The 18196-nt window shown below is 45.4% G+C and overlaps 1 protein-coding gene across 2 annotated transcripts in view; it reads right to left on the reverse strand.

The window, feature by feature from the left end:
* adamts3 (ADAM metallopeptidase with thrombospondin type 1 motif, 3) overlaps nt 1-18196 on the reverse strand; it is a 224615-nt gene that overhangs the window by 13804 nt on the left and 192615 nt on the right. For both annotated transcript variants that reach the window (XM_052479894.1, XM_052479893.1), the window contains 3 exons: nt 14688-14844; nt 14076-14208; nt 11666-11873 (listed from right to left, as the gene is read on the reverse strand). In XM_052479894.1, coding sequence (XP_052335854.1) covers nt 11666-11873; nt 14076-14208; nt 14688-14844 — 498 coding nt within the window. The remainder of the gene's footprint in view (nt 1-11665; nt 11874-14075; nt 14209-14687; nt 14845-18196) is intronic.

Consider the following 18196-nt stretch of genomic DNA (forward strand, 5'->3'; position numbering starts at 1 on the left):
TTAGGGATGTAGTGGTTGTTGTAGGGAGCTCTATAGTTAGGGGTGTAGTGGTTGTTGTAGGGACCTCCATAGTTAGGGATGTCGTGGTTGTTACAGGGAGCTCCATAGTTAGGGATGTAGTGGTTGTTACAGGGACCTCCATAGTTAGGGATGTCGTGGTTGTTACAGGGAGCTCCATAGTTAGGGATGTAGTGGTTGTTGTAGGGACCTTCATAGTTAGGGATGTAGTGGTTGTTGTAGGGACCTCCATAGTTAGGGATGTAGTGGTTGTTACAGGGAGCTCCATAGTTAGGGATGTAGTGGTTGTTGTAGGGACCTTCATAGTTAGGGATGTAGTGGTTGTTGTAGGGACCTCCATAGTTAGGGATGTAGTGGTTGTTACAGGGAGCTCCATAGTTAGGGATGTCGTGGTTGTTACAGGGAGCTCCATAGTTAGGGATGTAGTGGTTGTTGTAGGAGCTCTATAGTTAGGGGTGTAGTGGTTGTTTTAGGGACCTCCATAGTTAGGGATGTCGTGGTTGTTACAGGGAGCTCCATAGTTAGGGATGTAGTGGTTGTTACAGGGACCTCCATAGTTAGGGATGTCGTGGTTGTTACAGGGAGCTCCATAGTTAGGGATGTAGTGGTTGTTGTAGAGAGCTCCATAGTTAGGGATGTCGTGGTTGTTACAAGGACCTCCATAGTTAGGGATGTAGTGGTTGTTGTAGGGAGCTCCATAGTTAGGGATGTAGTGGTTGTTGTAGGGAGCTCCATAGTTAGGGATGTAGTGGTTGTTGTAGGAAGCTCCATAGTTAGGGATGTAGTGGTTGTTGTAGGGAGCTCCATAGTTAGGGATGTAGTGGTTGTTGTAGGGAGCTCCATAGTTAGGGATGTAGTGGTTGTTACAGGGAGCTCCATAGTTAGGGATGTAGTGGTTGTTGTAGGAAGCTCCATAGTTAGGGATGTAGTGGTTGTTGTAGGGAGCTCCATAGTTAGGGATGTAGTGGTTGTTACAGGGAGCTCCATAGTTAGGGATGTAGTGGTTGTTGTAGGGAGCTCCATAGTTAGGGATGTAGTGGTTGTTACAGGGAGCTCCATAGTTAGGGATGTAGTGGTTGTTACAGGGAGCTCCATAGTTAGGGATGTAGTGGTTGTTGTAGGGAGCTCCATAGTTAGGGATGTAGTGGTTGTTACAGGGAGCTCCATAGTTAGGGATGTAGTGGTTGTTGTAGGGAGCTCCATAGTTAGGGATGTAGTGGTTGTTGTAGGGAGCTCCATAGTTAGGGATGTAGTGGTTGTTGTAGGGACCTCCATAGTTAGGGATGTAGTGGTTGTTGTAGGGACCTCCATAGTTAGGGATGTAGTGGTTGTTGTAGGGAGCTCCATAGTTAGGGATGTAGTGGTTGTTACAGGGAGCTCCATAGTTAGGGATGTAGTGGTTGTTACAGGGAGCTCCATAGTTAGGGATGTAGTGGTTGTTACAGGGACCTCCATAGTTAGGGATGTAGTGGTTGTTGTAGGGAGCTCCATAGTTAGGGATGTAGTGGTTGTTGTAGGGAGCTCCATAGTTAGGGATGTAGTGGTTGTTACAGGGAGCTCCATAGTTAGGGATGTAGTGGTTGTTGTAGGGAGCTCCATAGTTAGGGATGTAGTGGTTGTTACAGGGACCTCCATAGTTAGGGATGTCGTGGTTGTTGTAGGGACCTCCATAGTTAGGGATGTAGTGGTTGTTATAGGGAGCTCCATAGTTAGGGATGTAGTGGTTGTTACAGGGACCTCCATAGTTAGGGATGTAGTAGTTGTTGTAGGGACCTCCATAGTTAGGGATGTTGTGGTTGTTACAGGGCCTCCATAGTTAGGGATGTCGTGGTTGTTGTAGGGACCTCCATAGTTAGGGATGTAGTGGTTGTTGTTGGGAGCTCCATAGTTAGGGATGTAGTGGTTGTTGTAGGGACCTCCATAGTTAGGGATGTCGTGGTTGTTACAAGGACCTCCATAGTTAGGGATGTAGTGGTTGTTGTAGGGAGCTCCATAGTTAGGGATGTCGTGGTTGTTGTAGGGACCTCCATAGTTAGGGATGTAGTGGTTGTTGTAGAGAGCTCCATAGTTAGGGATGTCGTGGTTGTTGTAGGGACCCCCATAGTTAGGGATGTCGTGGTTGTTACAGGGACCTCCATAGTTAGGGATGTAGTGGTTGTTGTAGAGAGCTCCATAGTTAGGGATGTAGTGGTTGTTGTAGGGAGCTCCATAGTTAGGGATGTAGTGGTTGTTGTAGGGACCTCCATAGTTAGGGATGTAGTGGTTGTTACAGGGAGCTCCATAGTTAGGGATGTAGTGGTTGTTGTAGGGAGCTCCATAGTTAGGGATGTAGTGGTTGTTGTAGGGACCTCCATAGTTAGGGATGTAGTGGTTGTTGTAGGGAGCTCCATAGTTAGGGATGTAGTGGTTGTTGTAGGAAGCTCCATAGTTAGGGACGTAGTGGTTGTTGTAGGGACCTCCATAGTTAGGGATGTAGTGGTTGTTGTAGGGAGCTCCATAGTTAGGGATGTAGTGGTTGTTATAGGGAGCTCCATAGTTAGGGATGTAGTGGTTGTTGTAGGGAGCTCCATAGTTAGGGATGTAGTGGTTGTTACAGGGAGCTCCATAGTTAGGGATGTAGTGGTTGTTACAGGGAGCTCCATAGTTAGGGATGTCGTGGTTGTTGTAGGGAGCTCCATAGTTAGGGATGTAGTGGTTGTTGTAGGGAGCTCCATAGTTAGGGATGTAGTGGTTGTTGTAGGGAGCTCCATAGTTAGGGATGTAGTGGTTGTTATAGGGAGCTCCATAGTTAGGGATGTAGTGGTTGTTACAGGGAGCTCCATAGTTAGGGATGTAGTGGTTGTTGTAGGGAGCTCCATAGTTAGGGATGTAGTGGTTGTTACAGGGAGCTCTATAGTTAGGGATGTAGTGGTTGTTGTAGGGAGCTCCATAGTTAGGGATGTCGTGGTTGTTACAGGGACCTCCATAGTTAGGGATGTAGTGGTTGTTGTAGGGAGCTCCATAGTTAGGGATGTCGTGGTTGTTACAAGGACCTCCATAGTTAGGGATGTAGTGGTTGTTACAGGGGCTCCATAGTTAGGGATGTCGTGGTTGTTGTAGGGACCTCCATAGTTAGGGATGTAGTGGTTGTTGTAGGGAGCTCCATAGTTAGGGATGTAGTGGTTGTTACAGGGACCTCCATAGTTAGGGATGTAGTGGTTGTTGTAGGGACCTCCATAGTTAGGGATGTAGTGGTTGTTACAGGGAGCTCCATAGTTAGGGATGTAGTGGTTGTTGTAGGGACCTCCATAGTTAGGGATGTAGTGGTTGTTGTAGGGAGCTCCATAGTTAGGGATGTAGTGGTTGTTACAGGGAGCTCCATAGTTAGGGATGTAGTGGTTGTTGTAGGGAGCTCCATAGTTAGGGATGTAGTGGTTGTTGTAGGGAGCTCCATAGTTAGGGATGTAGTGGTTGTTGTAGGGACCTCCATAGTTAGGGATGTAGTGGTTGTTGTAGGGAGCTCCATAGTTAGGGATGTAGTGGTTGTTGTAGGGAGCTCCATAGTTAGGGATGTAGTGGTTGTTGTAGGGACCTCCATAGTTAGGGATGTAGTGGTTGTTGTAGGGCGCTCCATAGTTAGGGATGTAGTGGTTGTTATAGGGAGCTCCATAGTTAGGGATGTAGTGGTTGTTGTAGGGAGCTCCATAGTTAGGGATGTAGTGGTTGTTGTAGGGCGCTCCATAGTTAGGGATGTAGTGGTTGTTGTAGGGAGCTCCATAGTTAGGGATGTAGTGGTTGTTATAGGGAGCTCCATAGTTAGGGATGTAGTGGTTGTTATAGGGAGCTCCATAGTTAGGGATGTAGTGGTTGTTGTAGGGAGCTCCATAGTTAGGGATGTAGTGGTTGTTATAAGGAGCTCCATAGTTAGGGATGTAGTGGTTGTTGTAGGAAGCTCCATAGTTAGGGATGTAGTGGTTGTTGTAGGGAGCTCCATAGTTAGGGATGTAGTGGTTGTTGTAGGGAGCTCCATAGTTAGGGATGTAGTGGTTGTTACAGGGACCTCCATAGTTAGGGATGTCGTGGTTGTTGTAGGGAGCTCCATAGTTAGGGATGTAGTGGTTGTTGTAGGGAGCTCCATAGTTAGGGATGTAGTGGTTGTTGTAGGGAGCTCCATAGTTAGGGATGTAGTGGTTGTTGTAGGGAGCTCCATAGTTAGGGATGTAGTGGTTGTTACAGGGAGCTCCATAGTTAGGGATGTAGTGGTTGTTGTAGGGAGCTCCATAGTTAGGGATGTAGTGGTTGTTGTAGGGAGCTCCATAGTTAGGGATGTCGTGGTTGTTACAGGGACCTCCATAGTTAGGGATGTAGTGGTTGTTGTAGGGACCTCCATAGTTAGGGATGTAGTGGTTGTTACAGGGAGCTCCATAGTTAGGGATGTAGTTGTTGTTACAGGGAGCTCCATAGTTAGGGATGTAGTGGTTGTTGTAGGGAGCTCCATAGTTAGGGATGTAGTGGTTGTTGTAGGAGCTCCATAGTTAGGGATGTAGTGGTTGTTGTAGGGACCTCCATAGTTAGGGATGTAGTGGTTGTTGTAGGGAGCTCCATGGTTAGGGATGTAGTGGTTGTTGTAGGAAGCTCCATAGTTAGGGATGTAGTGGTTGTTATAGGGAGCTCCATAGTTAGGGATGTAGTGGTTGTTGTAGGGAGCTCCATAGTTAGGGATGTCGTGGTTGTTACAGGGACCTCCATAGTTAGGGATGTAGTGGTTGTTGTAGGGAGCTCCATAGTTAGGGATGTAGTGGTTGTTGTAGGGAGCTCCATAGTTAGGGATGTAGTGGTTGTTACAGGGAGCTCCATAGTTAGGGATGTAGTGGTTGTTGTAGGGACCTCCATAGTTAGGGATGTAGTGGTTGTTGTAGGGAGCTCCATAGTTAGGGATGTAGTGGTTGTTACAGGGACCTCCATAGTTAGGGATGTAGTGGTTGTTGTAGGGACCTCCATAGTTAGGGATGTAGTGGTTGTTACAGGGAGCTCCATAGTTAGGGATGTAGTGGTTGTTGTAGGGAGCTCCATAGTTAGGGATGTAGTGGTTGTTGTAGGGAGCTCCATAGTTAGGGATGTAGTTGTTGTTACAGGGAGCTCCATAGTTAGGGATGTAGTGGTTGTTGTAGGGAGCTCCATAGTTAGGGATGTAGTGGTTGTTGTAGGAAGCTCCATAGTTAGGGATGTAGTGGTTGTTGTAGGGACCTCCATAGTTAGGGATGTAGTGGTTGTTGTAGGGAGCTCCATGGTTAGGGATGTAGTGGTTGTTGTAGGGAGCTCCATAGTTAGGGACGTAGTGGTTGTTGTAGGGACCTCCATAGTTAGGGATGTAGTGGTTGTTGTAGGGCGCTCCATAGTTAGGGATGTAGTGGTTGTTATAGGGAGCTCCATAGTTAGGGATGTAGTGGTTGTTGTAGGGAGCTCCATAGTTAGGGATGTAGTGGTTGTTGTAGGGCGCTCCATAGTTAGGGATGTAGTGGTTGTTGTAGGGAGCTCCATAGTTAGGGATGTAGTGGTTGTTATAGGGAGCTCCATAGTTAGGGATGTAGTGGTTGTTATAGGGAGCTCCATAGTTAGGGATGTAGTGGTTGTTGTAGGAAGCTCCATAGTTAGGGATGTAGTGGTTGTTATAAGGAGCTCCATAGTTAGGGATGTAGTGGTTGTTGTAGGAAGCTCCATAGTTAGGGATGTCGTGGTTGTTGTAGGGAGCTCCATAGTTAGGGATGTAGTGGTTGTTGTAGGGAGCTCCATAGTTAGGGATGTCGTGGTTGTTACAGGGACCTCCATAGTTAGGGATGTCGTGGTTGTTGTAGGGAGCTCCATAGTTAGGGATGTAGTGGTTGTTGTAGGAAGCTCCATAGTTAGGGATGTCGTGGTTGTTGTAGAGAGCTCCATAGTTAGGGATGTAGTGGTTGTTGTAGGGAGCTCCATAGTTAGGGATGTCGTGGTTGTTACAGGGAGCTCCATAGTTAGGGATGTAGTGGTTGTTATAGGGAGCTCCATAGTTAGGGATGTAGTGGTTGTTGTAGGGAGCTCCATAGTTAGGGATGTAGTGGTTGTTACAGGGAGCTCCATAGTTAGGGATGTCGTGGTTGTTGTAGGGACCTCCATAGTTAGGGATGTAGTGGTTGTTACAGGGAGCTCCATAGTTAGGGATGTAGTTGTTGTTACAGGGAGCTCCATAGTTAGGGATGTAGTGGTTGTTGTAGGGAGCTCCATAGTTAGGGATGTAGTGGTTGTTGTAGGAAGCTCCATAGTTAGGGATGTAGTGGTTGTTGTAGGGACCTCCATAGTTAGGGATGTAGTGGTTGTTGTAGGGAGCTCCATGGTTAGGGATGTAGTGGTTGTTGTAGGAAGCTCCATAGTTAGGGACGTAGTGGTTGTTGTAGGGACCTCCATAGTTAGGGATGTAGTGGTTGTTGTAGGGCGCTCCATAGTTAGGGATGTAGTGGTTGTTATAGGGAGCTCCATAGTTAGGGATGTAGTGGTTGTTGTAGGGAGCTCCATAGTTAGGGATGTAGTGGTTGTTGTAGGGCGCTCCATAGTTAGGGATGTAGTGGTTGTTGTAGGGAGCTCCATAGTTAGGGATGTAGTGGTTGTTACAGGGAGCTCCATAGTTAGGGATGTAGTGGTTGTTATAGGGAGCTCCATAGTTAGGGATGTAGTGGTTGTTGTAGGAAGCTCCATAGTTAGGGATGTAGTGGTTGTTATAAGGAGCTCCATAGTTAGGGATGTAGTGGTTGTTGTAGGAGCTCCATAGTTAGGGATGTCGTGGTTGTTACAGGGCCTCCATAGTTAGGGATGTAGTGGTTGTTACAGGGAGCTCCATAGTTAGGGATGTAGTGGTTGTTACAGGGACCTCCATAGTTAGGGATGTAGTGGTTGTTACAGGGAGCTCCATAGTTAGGGATGTAGTGGTTGTTGTAGGGAGCTCCATAGTTAGGGATGTAGTGGTTGTTACAGGGACCTCCATAGTTAGGGATGTAGTGGTTGTTGTAGGGAGCTCCATAGTTAGGGATGTAGTGGTTGTTGTAGGGACCTCCATAGTTAGGGATGTAGTGGTTGTTACAGGGAGCTCCATAGTTAGGGATGTAGTGGTTGTTGTAGGGAGCTCCATAGTTAGGGATGTAGTGGTTGTTACAGGGAGCTCCATAGTTAGGGATGTAGTGGTTGTTGTAGGGAGCTCCATAGTTAGGGATGTAGTGGTTGTTGTAGGGAGCTCCATAGTTAGGGATGTAGTGGTTGTTATAGGGAGCTCCATAGTTAGGGATGTAGTGGTTGTTGTAGGGAGCTCCATAGTTAGGGATGTAGTGGTTGTTACAGGGAGCTCCATAGTTAGGGATGTAGTGGTTGTTGTAGGGAGCTCCATAGTTAGGGATGTAGTGGTTGTTGTAGGGACCTCCATAGTTAGGGATGTAGTGGTTGTTACAGGGACCTCCATAGTTAGGGATGTAGTGGTTGTTGTAGGGACCTCCATAGTTAGGGATGTAGTGGTTGTTGTAGGGACCTCCATAGTTAGGGATGTAGTGGTTGTTGTAGGGACCTCCATAGTTAGGGATGTAGTGGTTGTTGTAGGGACCTCCATAGTTAGGGATGTAGTGGTTGTTGTAGGGACCTCCATAGTTAGGGATGTAGTGGTTGTTACAGGGACCTCCATAGTTAGGGATGTAGTGGTTGTTATAGGGAGCTCCATAGTTAGGGATGTAGTTGTTGTTGTAGGGACCTCCATAGTTAGGGATGTAGTGGTTGTTACAGGGACCTCCATAGTTAGGGATGTAGTGGTTGTTACAGGGACCTCCAGAGTTAGGGATGTAGTGGTTGTTATAGGGAGCTCCCGAATACTCGCACAGTAGTCATTCATGTAATTACAAACTACATCAATCTTCATAAATCGGAGCAATTAAAAGAGGACTTCATAGTGCTCATAGGCAGGCTGAAGGAGACCGGCAAGTGTGTTCTCATTTCCTGGCCTCTTTTATTTAACCAGGTAGGCTAGTTGAGAACAAGTTCTCATTTACAACTGCGACCTGGCCAAGATAAAGCATAGCAGTGTGAACAGACAACACAGAGTTACACATGGAGTAAACAATTAGCAAGTCAATAACACAGTAGAAAAAATGGGCAGTCTATATACAATGTGTGCAAAAGGCATGAGGAGGTAGGCGAATAATTACAATTTTGCACATTAACACTGGAGTGATAAATGATCAGATGGTCATGTACAGGTAGAGATACTGGTGTGAAAAAGAGCAGAAAAGTAAATAAATAAAAACTGTATGGGGATGAGGTAGGTAATTTGGATTGGCTATTTACAGATAGACTATGTACAGCTGCAGCGATCGGTTAGCTGCTCGGATAGCTGATGTTTGAAGTTGGTGAGGGAGATAAAAGTCTCCAACTTCAGTGATTTTTGCAATTCGTTCCAGTCACAGGCAGCAGAGAACTGGAACGAAAGGCGGCCAAATGAGGTGTTGGCTTTAGGGATGATCAGTGAGATACACCTGCTGGAGCGCGTGCTACGGGTGGGTGTTGCCATCGTGACCAGTGAACTGAGATGTGGCGGAGCTTTACCTAGCATGGACTTGTAGATGACCTGGAGCCAGTGGGTCTGGCGACGAATATGTAGCGAGGGCCAGCCGACTAGAGCATACAGTCGCAGCGGTGGGTGGTATAAGGTGCTTTAGTAACAAAACAGATGGCACTGTGATAAACTGCATCCTGTTCGCTGCGCTGGCCCCCCAATGGTGGAACAAACTCCCTCACGACGCCAGGACAGCGGAGTCAATCACCACCTTCCGGAGACACCTGAAACCCCACCTCTTTAAGGAATACCTAGGATAGGATAAAGTAATCCTTCTCACCCCCCTTAAAAGATTTAGATGCACTATTGTAAAGTGGCTGTTCCACCGGATGTCATAAGGTGAATGCACCAATTTGTAAGTCGCTCTGGATAAGAGCGTCTGCTAAATGACTTAAATGTTTGCTGAGTAGAGTAATGGAAGCTATTTTGTAGATGACATCGCCGAAGTCGAGGATCGGAAGGATAGTCAGTTTTGGGGTAAGTTTGGCGGCGTGAGTGAAGGAGGCTTTGTTGCGGAATAGAAAGCCGACTCTAGCCTGTTAGAACTCTAGGGGCAGTATTTCATTTTTGGATAAAAAGACGTGCCCGTTTTTAGCGCGATATTTTGTCACGAAAAGATGCTCGACTATGCTTGGAATTGATAGTTTTGGAAAGAAGACACTCTGACGTTTCCAGAACTGCAAAGATTTTCACTGTGAGTGCCATAGAACAATATCTACAGGCAAAACCAAGATGTTTGAGTGACCAGGAAATCAACAGGATTTCTGAAGGCACGTTTTCCATGATCTCCTTATATGGCTGTGAATGCCACAGGAATCAACGGACACTTCCTATCGTTTCCCCCAGGTGTCTGCAGCATTGTGACGTATTTGTAGGCATATCATTGGAAGATTGGCCATAAGAGCCTACAATTACCAAGTGTCCCGCATGGTGTCTGCGTGGAAATTGGTGCGCAAAAGTCAGGTCCCAGTATTTTTCCATCCGAATCAGAGAAGAATGCACGCGTCTAGGACTGGCATTTCAATGAAGAGATATATGACCAAACACCTTGAGGATTGATTCAAACAACGTTTTCCATGTTTCAGTCGATATTATGGAGTTAATTCGGAAAAAGTTCGGCGTTTAGGTGACTGAATTTTCGGTTAGTTTCGGTAGCCAAATGCATAGTAACAAAACGGAACGTTGTGTCCTACACAAGCATCTTTCAGGAAAAACTGGACATCTGCTATGTAACTGAGAGTCTCCTCATTGAAACATCTGAAGTTCTTCAAAGGTAAATTATTTTATTTGATCCCTTTGCTGGTTTTTGTGAATGTTGCGTGCTAAATGCTAACGCTAAATGCTACGCTAGCTATCACCACTCTTACACAAATTATTGATTTTCTCTGGTTCTAAAGCATATTTTGAAAATCTGAGACGACAGGATTGTTAAGAAAAGGATAAGCTTGAGGACAGGCATATTTATTTCATTTATTTTGCAATTTTCAGAAATCGCTAATGTTGCGTTATGGTAATGAGCTTGAGGCTGTAGTCACAATCCCGGATCCGGGATGGGGCGGCCTAACAGGCTAGATTTGATTTTGGATTGGAGATGTTTGATATGAGTCTGGAAGGAGAGTTTACAGTCTAGCCAGACACGTAGGTACTTATAGATGTCCACATATTCTAGGTCGGAACCATCCAGGGTGGCGATGCTAGTCGGACGTGCGGGTGTAGGCAGCGAACGGTTGAAAAGCATGCATTTGGTTTTATTAGCGTTTAAGAGCAGTTGGAGGCCACAGAAGGAGTGTTGTATGGCGTTGAAGCTCGTTTGGAGGTTAGATAGCACAGTGTCCAAGGAAGGGCCGGAAGTATACAGAATGGTGTCGTCTGCGTAGAGGTGGATCAGGGAATCGCCCGCAGCAAGAGCAACATCATTGATATATACAGAGAAACGAGTCGGCCCGAGAATTGAACCCTGTGGCTCCCCCATAGAGACTGCCAGAGGACCGGACAACATGCCCTCCGATTTGATACACTGAACTCTGTCTGCAAAGTAGTTGGTGAACCAGGCAAGGCAGTCATTAGAAAAACCGAGGCTACTGAGTCTGTCGATAAGAATATGGTGATTGACAGAGTCGAAAGCCTTGGCCAGGTCGATGAAGACGGCTGCACAGTACTGTCTTTTATCGATGGCGGTTATGATATCGTTTAGTACCTTGAGCGTGGCTGAGGTGCACCTGTGACCGGCTCGGAAACCAGATTGCACAGCGGAGAAGGTACAGTGGGATTCGAGATGGTCAGTGACCTGTTTGTTGACTTGGCTTTCGAAGACCTTCGATAGGCAGGGCAGGATGGATATAGGTCTGTAACAGTTTGGGTCCAGGGTGTCTCCCCCTTTGAAGAGGGGGATGACTGCGGCAGATTTCCAATCCTTGGGGATCTCAGACGATATGAAAGAGAGGTTGAACAGGCTGGTAATAGGGGTTGCGACAATGGCGGCGGATAGTTTCAGAAATAGAGGGTCCAGATTGTCAAGCCCAGCTTATTTGTACGGGTCCAGGATTTGCAGCTCTTTCAGAACATCTGCTATCTGGATTTGGGTAAAGGAGAACCTGGAGAGGCTTGGGCGAGTAGCTGCGGGGGGGGCGGAGCTGTTGGCCGAGGTTGGAGTAGCCAGGAGGAAGGCATGGCCAGCCGTTGAGAAATGCTTGTTGAAGTTTTCGATAATCATGGATTTATCGGTGGTGACCGTGTTACCGAGCCTCAGTGCAGTGGGCAGCTGGGAGGTTCTCTTGTTCTCCATGGACTTTACAGTGTCCCAGAACTTTTTGGACTTAGCTACAGGATGCAAATTTCTGCCTGAAGAAGCTGGCCTTGGCTTTCCTGATTGACTGCGTGTATTGGTTCCTGACTTCCCTGAACAGTTGCATATCGCGGGGACTATTCGATGCTATTGCAGTCCGCAATATATATATATATATATACCTGGTCAGAGGTATTGAGTTATAGTTATGCCTGGTCAAAGGTAATGAGATGTGTATATTTATCTGTATATATCATTACCTCTGACCAGGCCCCAGGCCTCCAGTGTGCAGGACAGGGCAGTCTGTTACAGGGCCGTCTGCTCTCTGGTTTCTCCCCACTGCAGTACTTGCTGTGGACTGAGCGGTTGGTCCCCTCATTAAGGAACTGGACACAGCGAACCGTCCGGATATGGAAACCCAAACTGCCACAAGTCTTAGTGCAGTGCTCCCAGTCCTCTGAGATCCATCTGGAGAGATAATAACAAACATAGTTAGAACAGGATAGAAGCCATAGAGGAACCATGCAGTTTCAATGATGAAGTGACAGCCATAGAGGTTCAACCATAGAGTGACACCTATATAGTTACAACAGAAGAGGAACCAGAGCGACCACCACAGAGCGACCACCAAAGAGCTACACGAGCAGAGGAACCACACGAGCAGAGGAACCACACGAGCAGAGGAACCACACGAGCAGAGGAACCACACGAGGAGAGGAACCACACGAGGAGAGGAACCACACGAGGAGAGGAACCACACGAGGAGAGGAACCACAGAGACACACGAGGAGAGGAACCACAGAGACACGAGGAGAGGAACCACACGAGGAGAGGAACCACACGAGGAGAGGAACCATAGAGACACACGAGGAGAGGAACCACAGAGACACGAGGAGAGGAACCACACGAGGAGAGGAACCACACGAGGAGAGGAACCACAGAGACAGACTAGGAGAGGAACCATAGAGACACACTAGGAGAGGAACCATAGAGACACACTAGGAGAGGAACCATAGAGACACACTAGGAGAGGAACCATAGAGACACACGAGCAGAGGAACCATAGAGTGAATAGGAGAGGAACCATAGAGATACACTAGGAGAGGACCTAGGAAAGCTAAGGCTAGCTTTTTCAAGCAGAAATTTGCATCCTGTAGCACAAACTCAAAACAGTTCTGGGACACTAAAGTCCATGGAGAATAAGTGCACCTCCTTCCAGCTACCAACTGCACTGAGGCTAGGAAACACTGTCACCACCGATAAATCCACTATAATTGAGAATTTCAATAAGCATTTTTCTACGGCTGGGCATGCTTTCCACCTGGCTACCCCTACCCCGATCACTAGCCCTCCACTCCCCACAGCAACTCGCCCAAGCCTCCCCCATTTCTCCTTCACCCAAATCCAGATAGCCGTTTCTGAAAGAGCTACAAAATCTGGACCCCTACAAATCAGCAGGGCTAGACAATCTGGACCCTCTCTTTTTAAAATTACCTGCCGAAATTGTTGCAACCCCTATCACTAGCCTGTTCAACCTCTCTTTCGTATTATCTGAGATTCCCAAAGATTGAATGCTGCTGCGGTCATCCCCATCTTCTAAGGGGGAGACACTCTAGACCCAAACTGCTACAGACCTATATCTATCCTACCATGCCTTTCTAAGGTCTTCGAAAGCCAAGTTAACAAACAGATTACCGACCATTTCGAATCCCATTGTGCCTTCTCCGCTATGCAATCTGGTTTCAGAGCTGGTCATGGGTGCACCTCAGCCACAGTCAAGGTCCTAAACGATATCATAACCGCCATCGATAAGAGACATTACTGTGCAGCCGTATTCATCGACCTGGCCAAGGCTTTACCACATTCTGATCGGCAGACTCAACAGCCTAGGTTTCTCAAATGATTGCCTCGCATGGTTCACCAACGACTCCTCTGATAGAGTTCAGTGTGTCTAATCGCAGGGCCTGTTGTCCGGACCTCTTGCAGTCTCTATGGGGGTGCCACAGGGTTCAATTCTAGGACCGACTCTCTTCTTTGTATACATCAATGATCTCGCTCTTGCTGCTGGTGATTCTCTGATCCACCTCTACGCAGACGACACCATTCTGTATACTTCTGGCCCTTCTTTAGACACTGTGTTAACTAAACTCCAGACGAGCTTCAATGCCATACAACTCTCCTTCAGTGGTCTCCAACTGCTCTTAAATGCAAGTAAAACTAAATGCATGCTCTTCAACTGATCGCTGCCTGCACCTGCCCGCCAGTCCAGCATCACTACTCTGGAAAGTTCTGACTTAGAATATGTGGACAACTACAAATGCCTAGGTTTCTGTTTAGACTGTAAACTCTCCTTCCAGACGCACATTAACATTAAGCATATTAATCTGCTTTATAATGGATGTAGAGCCTAATTGACATACATATGCAGCCCGTGAATTCCATAAAAATGCACCTTTATAACAAAAGCATTACATGCATAATCTACTAAATCATGTGTAAAACCTGGTTGTTTTCATCTACTAAGTCTGAAACCTGAAGGTGTTTTCATCTACTAAGTCTGAAACCTGAAGGTGTTTTTATCCACTAAGTCTGAAACCTGAAGGTGTTTTTATCTACTAGTATTGTGTAAAACCTGTTTTAGCGTTGTGGTGTGCTGGAGGCTATACTCACTGTGGCTGTGTACAGTCCTGTAGGTTACACATTCTCCTGATGGGTTTCGGCTTCTTGCTGACATCACAGTATCCCCGGTGGACCATCTTGCTGTCACCCTTTTTCCTGCAGCCATACTTCGTGTACTGGAACCCTAGGAGAGGAAATGGAGAGGAAGATGTAGGAATACCACTAAACTATTAGAACAACAGGTGCTATCTAGAAGCTAAAATGGTTATTTTTTGATGAATGTTTTTTGGTTCCAGGTAGAACCATGTTGGTTCCAGGTAAAACATGTTGGGTTCATTGTAGAACCATTTCCAGAGTGTGTTCTACATTAAACACAAAAGGGCTCAACCTGGAACCAAGAAGGATTATACAATGGGGACTGCTAAAGATTATACAATGGGGACTGCTAAAGATTATACAATGGGGACTGCTAAAGATTATACAATGGGGACTGCTAAAGATTATACAATGGGGACTGCTAAAGATTATACAATGGGGACTGCTAAAGATTATACAATGGGGACTGCTAAAGATTATACAATGGGGATTGCTAAACCTGAACTAGATCTTGCTTTTTGAGAGACCCACTCACACACAACACTGAGACCAGCTCTCGAATTTTACCTCCAGAACAGGGTCTAGAACACTGCGACCAGCTCTTCAGAGCCCATTCGTAGATGTCCTCCTGAATGACGTTGTTGTTGTTGACGGGGACAGAGTCTTCATGGATGATGTATTTATACATCAGGGTCGACCTGGTCTCGTTGTCCTGAGGGATTATCTAAATAGGAAACAGAATAAAGGAAAGGGGAGTTTGAGTTTAGGGAGAAATTTCATTCAAACATTCATGAGAGTTATATGCATATCTATGCTAACCTTATGTCTTAGAAATCAAAAGATATGGGCTGCATGATGTGAATATACTGTAGGCTATTGATGATTTAGGAAAGTTGCAAAAAAAGCTTGCGCTCTGTCCTTGCCTCAGGCTGCACAGCTGTTGTTCTCTTCATCAAGTGATCATATTTTCACCCATCAGACTATTCTCAATTTAATCTCGTCTTTACTAATATGTAAAAAAATATATTAAAAAATTATGATTTAGAAGGGCCCTTTATCAAAAGAGCAGGAACATGGGTAGGGGGAAAATACATATAATCGGTGTGCATGCGAATGGCGAATGGATTCCCCTCGCTTTCCCACCGGTTCGTTTTTCAATGATACAGATTAGGCTACTTGGGAATTATAGTGGAGAATGTGCTTAATATGAGCAGCTGAGAAATAAATATAAGATCACTTATTTCACTCCACACGTCAACCACAATTTGAGGAGCATGCTCCCGCTGCATGACAGGTGATATTCCACCAAACTCTGTATGCCATGGGCTCTCCAACCCTTTTCCTGCAGCTACCCAGTGCTTCATTTGGGAAACCTAGTGAAATATGTTAGGGGACTGAACATATTTCACTAAACTGTTGACAGCCCCTCTGCACACTCTAGAAAGGAATAAAGGAGAGGAGAGATGGAAACGCATGGTGCTGAGACATTCTGTATAAAAACAATATTTTTAAAAAATGCCCTATTACATGGCTATTCAAAATCAAATACAAATTCACTATAATTCTAGGCTAACTCTGTAAGCTGCCCTGCACAATCAATGAACCCAGAGCATCGCCTAGGGCTATACGTTCTCCCTCATGGATAGAAAGCGTGGAGTGTAGCATAAGGTAACCAGTCTATCCAGTATGAATAATAACAGTCCACACGCAAAGGTGATTACTCCAATTAGTGTAATTTATATAATAATAATTTTATTAAAAATAAAAAATTAATCTTCACATTTTCAAACAGTAGCTTTATATTTTCCAACAGGGTGATACATTTTGGTGAGGTTTTTTTTCTCGCCTGAGTAGCCTCGTTTCACTGCCAAAAATAAAATTAAACCATCTATTATTCAGTGAAATAACACAATGTCAAATATAGGTAGCCTAGTCAAATAATTAACATCGAATCACAACTGTTACTCTCTCACTCTCGCACAGATATTTAGAAATGAAACATGACAATTTGAAAAATAAACCACGGGAGCCTTTTGAGAGAATAATGACAACTTTCAAGTAGTATGACATGTATAAAAGCAACAGATACCGTTAATAATATTGTGGAGGACTTCATTATTCCTGCTCCTGCGGTTATAGCTGGGACAATGCTGGGGGAAAAGGTAAAAAAAACTACACCGACAATTCCTTCATCAATCAACACTGTCATGACACATCAGTGACATGGCAGTAGATGTTTTGAAACAATCACTGCTTCGCATACAAGCCAGTGAATTATATGCGTTACAGCTGGATGAGTCAACAGATGTGGCGGGCATGGCTTAGCTCCTGGTATACGTCCATTACGTGTATGGGATTCAATTAAGGAAGAAATCCTCTTCTGCAAACAACTGGAAACAAGGACTGTACTGATGGCGCAAAAGCCATGACAGGGAGAGTGGTACTGCGCGTGCAAGCAGTTGCTTCCTACACCACTTGGGTACACTGCAGCATCCACCGAGAGGCTCATGCTGCTAAGGGAATGCCTGACAGCTTGAAAGATGTTTTGGACACTACAGTGGAAATTGTTAACTTTGTTAAAGCAAGGCCCCTGAACTCTCGTGTATTCTCTGCATTACGCAATGATATGGGTAGCGACCATGTAATGCTTTTATAAAAGTAAGGGGCAAAGTAGACACTTTTTTTTTTAATTGAGAGATGAGCTTAAAGTTCTCTTTACTGACCATAACTTTCACTTGTCTGACAGCTTGAATGTTGACGAGTTTCTCACACAACTGGCCTGTCTGGGTGATGTTTTTTCTCACCTGAATGATTTGAATCTAGGATTACAGGGAATTTCCGCAACTATTTTCAATGTGCGGGACAAAATTGAGGCTATGATTAAGTGTTTGGAGCTCTTTTCTTTCTGCATTAACAAGGACAACACACAGGTCTTTCCATCATAGTATGATTTTTTTGTGTGAAAATGGACTCAAGCTTACGGACAATGTCAAATGTGATATAGCGAAGCACCCGAGTGAGCTGGGTGCGCAATTATGCAGGTACTTTCACGAAACGGATGACAAACTGGATTCTTTATCCCAACATCTGAACAAGAGAGCCTCATTGAAATTGCAACAAAGTGGTTCTGTGAAAATTGAATTGAACCTTTTCATGTGTGAGTTCCAAATATCTCTATCCCCAGGGTGAGTTTAATGCGCGTGATGTTAGAACGTTCTCTCCATTCCAGAATGTGATTGTTACTCAACAGTACATTTAATCCCTCAAACCAAGGCACGCAGACTGTTTTTATTTAGAGCCTCTTTTCAACTTGTCAATTTCTAATTATTTTCTAACAAGTTTTTAATTTTCTATGAACAGTTTGAATGGAGGTGTGTTCCGCCTCATTCATTCACATTAGTCATTTTTACTTTTGTGGACCAATACATTTTTTTGACATTTCTGACCCAGACAAAATTCCAAGCACTTCCAAATTGTTTGTGCAGTTCAAGTCTGCAGACATTTGCTCCTCTCACAGACGGCACCATTCTGTATACTTCTGGCCCCTCGTTGGACACTGTGTTAACTAACCTCCAGACGAGCTTCAATGCCATACAACTCTCCCTCCGTGGCCTCCAACCGCTCTTAGACGCAAATAAAACTAAATCCATGCTATTCAACCGATCACTGTCCGCACCTGCTCGCCTGTCCAGCATCACCACTCTGGACGGCTCCGACTTAGAATAAGTGGACAACTACAAATACCTAGGTGTCTAGTTAGACTGTAAACTCTCCTTCCAGACTCACATTAAGCATCTCCTATCCAAAATGAAATCTAGAATCGGCTTCCTATATAGCAAAAAAGCATCCCTCACTCATGCTGCCAAACATACCCTAGTAAAACTGACCATCCTACCGATCCTCGACTCGGCGATGTCATCTATAAAATAGCCTCCAACACTCTACTCAACAAACTGGATGCAGTCTATCACAGTGCCATCCGTTTTGTCACCAAAGGCCCATATACTACCCACCATTGCGACCTGTATGCTCTCGTTGGCTGGCCCTCGCGTCATACTCGTCGAAAAAACCCACTG

This window comes from Oncorhynchus keta, chromosome 25 (genome assembly GCF_023373465.1).
Source record: "Oncorhynchus keta strain PuntledgeMale-10-30-2019 chromosome 25, Oket_V2, whole genome shotgun sequence".
Taxonomy (NCBI): domain Eukaryota; kingdom Metazoa; phylum Chordata; class Actinopteri; order Salmoniformes; family Salmonidae; genus Oncorhynchus; species Oncorhynchus keta.